Source organism: Seriola dumerili, unplaced genomic scaffold, assembly GCF_002260705.1.
Source record: "Seriola dumerili isolate Sdu_G_001 unplaced genomic scaffold, Sdu_1.0 BDQW01000002.1, whole genome shotgun sequence".
In the NCBI taxonomy this organism is placed as follows: domain Eukaryota; kingdom Metazoa; phylum Chordata; class Actinopteri; order Carangiformes; family Carangidae; genus Seriola; species Seriola dumerili.
The window spans coordinates 433,351-438,607 of record NW_019174257.1 but is presented as its reverse complement, the minus strand read 5'-3'; the positions used below and the strand labels follow the sequence as shown (position 1 = coordinate 438,607).

At 44.6% G+C, this 5,257-nt stretch overlaps 1 protein-coding gene across 1 annotated transcript; it reads left to right on the top strand.

Moving 5' to 3' along the window:
- Positions 1-1,104: 1,104 nt before the first annotated feature.
- On the top strand, positions 1,105-3,024 carry dmrta2 (DMRT like family A2). The gene is made up of 2 exons (XM_022770465.1): positions 1,105-1,567; positions 2,026-3,024. Exons 1-2 carry the CDS (start codon positions 1,105-1,107, stop codon positions 2,916-2,918), a joined length of 1,356 nt encoding a protein of 451 aa, XP_022626186.1. The 3' UTR covers positions 2,919-3,024.
- The last annotated feature ends 2,233 nt before the right edge of the window (positions 3,025-5,257 follow it).

Here is a 5,257-nt window from a genome sequence, read left to right as displayed (position 1 = left end):
AAGATTATAAATCATTTGGACAGTGAAGTTAACCATTTAGCATCATCGACAGCTTTGCTTTCTGCAGTCAATAACCTGCTGCAAATATAGACTTTTTCCCCGACAGAGCAAATTTTGCCTCTTCTTGAATCAATAAAATAAATGATACTCACCCTCCGGGCGGACGACATTATACAGTCACGCTTCATCTTTATATTTGGGGTCTTAAATTGGTCTGTAATTAGTAGCATAAACACATCTGGACGCAAGGATGGCGATGTCATAGTATAACAATCATGGCGCCAAATGATACAGAATATTTCTTCAGAAATATACAGAAAGTTCTTGCAAGGGATTAAATTTTTGCTTCATTTTAGGGCAATTTTAGTTTCCTGATTGATTTTTTTTTTTTTAAAGGCCATACAGTCATAGTGCTGATTTACTCCATTAAAATGGAATAACATAGGCTATTGTTTAAAACCTATAAAAAATATTTTTTTGGAAATACACTGCATCGATTTGAGCTTTCCGGGAACTCCCTTCAGATTCTTAACACTTGATATTTGGAAAAAGAACTCAGGTGGACACAGTTGAAAAAAGAGGCAAGCCAATCAGATTGCTCCTTCCCCCTTTGGCCAATGACAGACGCCACATTGTTGTCAAATTTGTCTAATGAAAACGTAGGAGCAACAATAGAGAGGGGAGAGAGGGATCTGTATCCACTGACAATCTCAGGAGGAAGTTAGTGTCTCAGGCTGCAGTGAGTAACAACCTCAGCTCCTCCTGGACAGTTTTAACTTTATATCGGGGAGGAATGGTCGCTCCTCTCGGCTCCTGCTCTTTTCGGATTTCAAGTTGACTTTATCTGCTCCTGTTTTCGATTCTTCGACAGACGCCCGGACAGTTTCCACTAGAGTTTCGATCACTCACATTTTTTTTCTTTTTTTTTCATGGTAATCTCGTCAGTAGACAGACATCGTTGACTTCATCTGCTGTCCAGAGATGTTGAGAACCGCTGAGCAGATGTGATCGGCTCAACATTAGTTAAAGTAACACAGATCGTTCAGAACAACGTCGTTGTCTTGTTTATACTTTAGTTAGCCGAGATCAGTGAGGACCACGGGCATGGATCTGAGACCGGAGCTCCCCACAGTCTCCTCTGCCTCTCAAGTCCACCCAGGAGCGGCAGCAGCGGCCGCAGCAGCAGCCTCCATCCCTGTGTCCATGGCCGGCAACCTGCTGCGCGGCCCTCCGCTCCTCCTGCGCGCCGCGGACAAGTACCCACGCACCCCGAAGTGCGCCCGCTGCAGGAATCACGGCGTCGTTTCCGCGCTGAAGGGCCACAAGCGCTACTGCCGCTGGAAGGACTGTATGTGCGCCAAGTGCACATTGATCGCAGAGAGACAGCGGGTGATGGCGGCGCAAGTGGCGCTGCGGCGGCAGCAGGCGCAGGAGGAGAACGAAGCTCGAGAGCTGCAGCTGCTCTACGGCACGGCGGAGGGACTCGCCCTGGCCGCCGCCAACGGCATCATCCCCCCGCGTCCAAACTACGAGGTGTTTGGCTCTGTCAGCAGCGAGAGCAACTCAGGTAAGAGCAGCGGCTGTCCGCATTCATTAAAGGGTTAGTGCAGGTCGATGTTTATAACTTAACACAAGCGCAAGGCAGAAGCAGTAAAGTTAAACCTGTAATAAAGGCCTAAATATTATGTATCATTCCGCCCATTTGAGTTTAATTTATTGGCATATTGTGGTGAGATTGCAGTGTGGTTGCTAAGCGACACACCTGGCTATAGGCTACTTAGAAAAGTGATTTGTGGTTGTCCTGTGATACTGAAATATGATGCATTTATATGGTATTTTACATTGTGACTGGCCCGGTGACATCTGTTCCTTTGACACTTGAAAGGCCTGTGTGATTTGGTTTTTATTTCCTGACTGTCATTAGTTGAACCCTGGCTGATGGCCTATAGGCCTACTGGCCCACTGTAACATTCAGACTTTGTGTCTTCAGTCTTATGAACTGTGGTTTTATGCTTGTGTCAACAGATTCAAGTACTATCCAGAAGTACGAGCTTTTCCCAAAGAGCCAGCACTCCGGATCCGCCACCCCTCAGCAGTCTGCGGGGAAACCAGCGTCCACCGAGAGCGACTCGGCCCCGGGCATCTCGTCCCCAGACGGCCGACATGGAGGCTCAGGTTCCGAGAACGGAGACAGCGAGTCTTTCATCAACTCGCCGGTGTCCAAGCCTTTAAAAGACGGAGAGGACACTCCCGGGTCCGTCAGCTCTCTGGGCTCTGACTCCGGCTCTGAGACCGACAAAGACGAGCAGGAGCCCTCCCCTTCCTCTGCGGCCTCCCGGCACATGAACGCCATTGACATCCTGACCCGAGTGTTCCCCAGCCACAAGCGGAGCGTCCTGGAGCTCGTCCTGCAGGGCTGCGGTAAAGACGTGGTGCAGGCCATCGAGCAGATCCTCAACAACAGCGGCGCCCATCAGGGCCACGACAAGGCCGGGCCAGAGGAGACGTGGACGGCCGAGAGGATGCTCCAAAACGCGCAGCAGCCACCGCCGTCCTCCACATCCACAACCGCCCCGACGAGGCCAATGTTACCAGGAGCCATGACGTTGAGTAACCGCTCTGCGTTTTCTCCTCTCCAGCCAAACGCCCCGCACTTCGGCGCCGACCCCACCACCTATCCTCTGGGCACCCACCTGGGACTGAACCCGCTGCGGCTGGCCTATTCTGCGCACAGCCGGGGACTGGCTTTCATGACGCCCTACTCCACCACCGGGTTGATGCCGACTCTGGGCTTCAGACCCCCGATGGACTATGCCTTTAGCGACCTGATAAGGGACAGGACAATGTTACACAAAGAGCAAGGCTATGCCAGCGGCCTGTACGGGCCTTTGGTCAACAACACGCCAGACAAACAGTGAGGCCGGTGGACTGACCACAGAGACACATTCCATTGTATTTGTAGCCACAAGTGTTGAATGTTCTGGAGAAAATCTGTGATGTGTTTTGGCTACAGGCTACTGTACATAATAGGATTATCTGGCTTGTAGTCAAATGGTTTGAGAGGGGGGAGGGAGGGGGGGACTAAACCCACTTATGTGTAATTTTCAAAAATAATTTTATATGTTAGACTACAAAAGTTTGGAAGACGTTCCCCATTTATAAGCCGAATTATTCCATCGATAAAATAAGGTGAAACAGAAAAAGATATTTATAGATCTCAAAATAGATCATGACCAAGCTGGGGGAGTGAAAAGTAAACCCAGTTGCACAAAAAGCTAAAGCTACATATACATGCTTTTATCACTGATTTATACGTCAGTTCTGTAGGATTTAAAATAAAATGAAGTAACGAAGAAATGATTTATTAGAGAGTTCTGACCCTTTTTTTTAAAGCCCACCGATTTTTTTCAGCTGGTTGTTGAAACTGAAGTTAAAATATAATTTTCAAAAATATGCATTTCTCTCACACACATCGAATAATAAACGAGGCAAAATTAAGTTATTAATGTAGCTTACGGATGTTAACCCTATGTCCTGTTGTAAAAGTTGAACTAATGATGTGTATAGCCTAAACGCCATCCCTTTTTTTTCTTATGTATTATTTCACTTATCTCATCTTTTTTTTTAGTTCCTTTCCAACTGCCTGTATTATATATTGCATTTGGTAATATGAAATGCTATGCTATATTTGACTTTTCATTTATCTGTTAGTCAGCTCAAATATTTTGTGACAAAGTGCTGGATCAAGTCAGTTCCTCTTCAAATGTTACAAGCTGTGCTGTCACATTGTATGAATATGCTGGAAATAAATGTTATTTTAAAGAAACGGGAAAAGTGGAATTATTTAATGTTGGACCTAAAAATAAGAATATAAGGTACCATCCACGTGTAGGCGAGAAGCTTTTAATTAGTAAACGCCGCTTCGCTCGAGGCGTGCTGTAACCGCCTTGATGCAAAAAGATGAACATCCTCCAAATGTGTCAGATATTTAAACCCCTGACAGGTGAAACTCTTGTTTTTGCACCTGAACACTTTCTGCAGAGAACAGTTGACGGCGGCAGGTGGCCATTGACAGAGATGGGAGCCAAAAACTGGACGGATAGATGGATAAAAAACAAAATGGAGAGAAGCTGCAAGAATTTAAATAAAGTAGACAAACATAAGACTACTTACACAAAAGGCCTGGTATATGTCCTTTTTTTGTAATAGGCCTATAGTGTAAATAAAGTAGTTGATTGCGGGTACACACAAACACACACACACACACACACGTACACACACGCACTTATGACATGAACCTGCGGTGAGGCATTACAAACATTTCATAAAGTGTGTTTGTTTTGGCACTAAAACCTTTCATAAAGGAACTGTCCACGCGGGATTTGGCTCATGAATGGAGCTGATTTTTTAAAAATGTCTTTTTAAGGCTGGACAGACACAGAGGGACGATATGCTTTTTTTTTCGCTTCTTCCTTTTAACTACACGCCTGATGCTATAGCGTAACTACATATAGCGATAGTGCGAGGCGTAGCCGTGAAGGAGTAATAAAATATTTACTTTTTTATTTGGATCTTATGCACTTTTATAACCAGCCAGCAGCCAGTTTCAGCTGACAGACACCCGGAAGCCTCTTATTGGTTTGTACATCCATATAGATTTTCATTAAATCCAATTATTAGATGAACTCTTACTTAATTGGCTACATTAGATCAACGACACTATTCATAGAGTGGTTGACTGTACAAATCAAATACAACTGCAACCAGAGGCACAGCGACAGTCCTGTCAAAACATGAAGACGTTAGTAAAAAGGTGTGAAGTCCATCTTATTCATATCAGAATAAGAAAAGGTAATGAGTGAATCAAATCTATTTTACTCGTTTAGAATTATTGTTTTATTATTATTGTTATTTTTATTTATTATTAACCGTTATTACTTTCCAAAGGCCTTTATCTAAATCTAAAATGTGAAAAACTTGCAGAATTGCAGGGTTATGGTGGAGAAGAAAATAAACAATTTTTTTATTCTTCATTTTTTTTTTAGAACTCCTGTTTGATTCCTCCCCCTAATAACATTTTTTAAATAACATTATTCTGAACTGATTTCCTACTGGACGCCACAGTTTGCCGCTGGTTACACTGGTATTCAGATGACTCACTGGGTTGAACCTCCGCCGACACTTTCTCCACCCACTCGGGGATTTTACTGCCTCCACAGGAAGCTGAGCATTTCCAAAGAGCAATGGCGCCACCTGC

What these genes read in the sequence shown, in the direction of transcription:
- dmrta2 (XM_022770465.1), top strand. Translation starts at nt 1,105, where the DNA reads ATGGATCTGAGACCGGAGCTCCCCACAGTCTCCTCTGCCTCTCAAGTC. An exon ending in CAGCAGCGAGAGCAACTCAG is followed by an intron (nt 1,568 to 2,025) that starts GTAAGAGCAGCG and finishes TTGTGTCAACAG; the next exon opens with ATTCAAGTACTATCCAGAAG.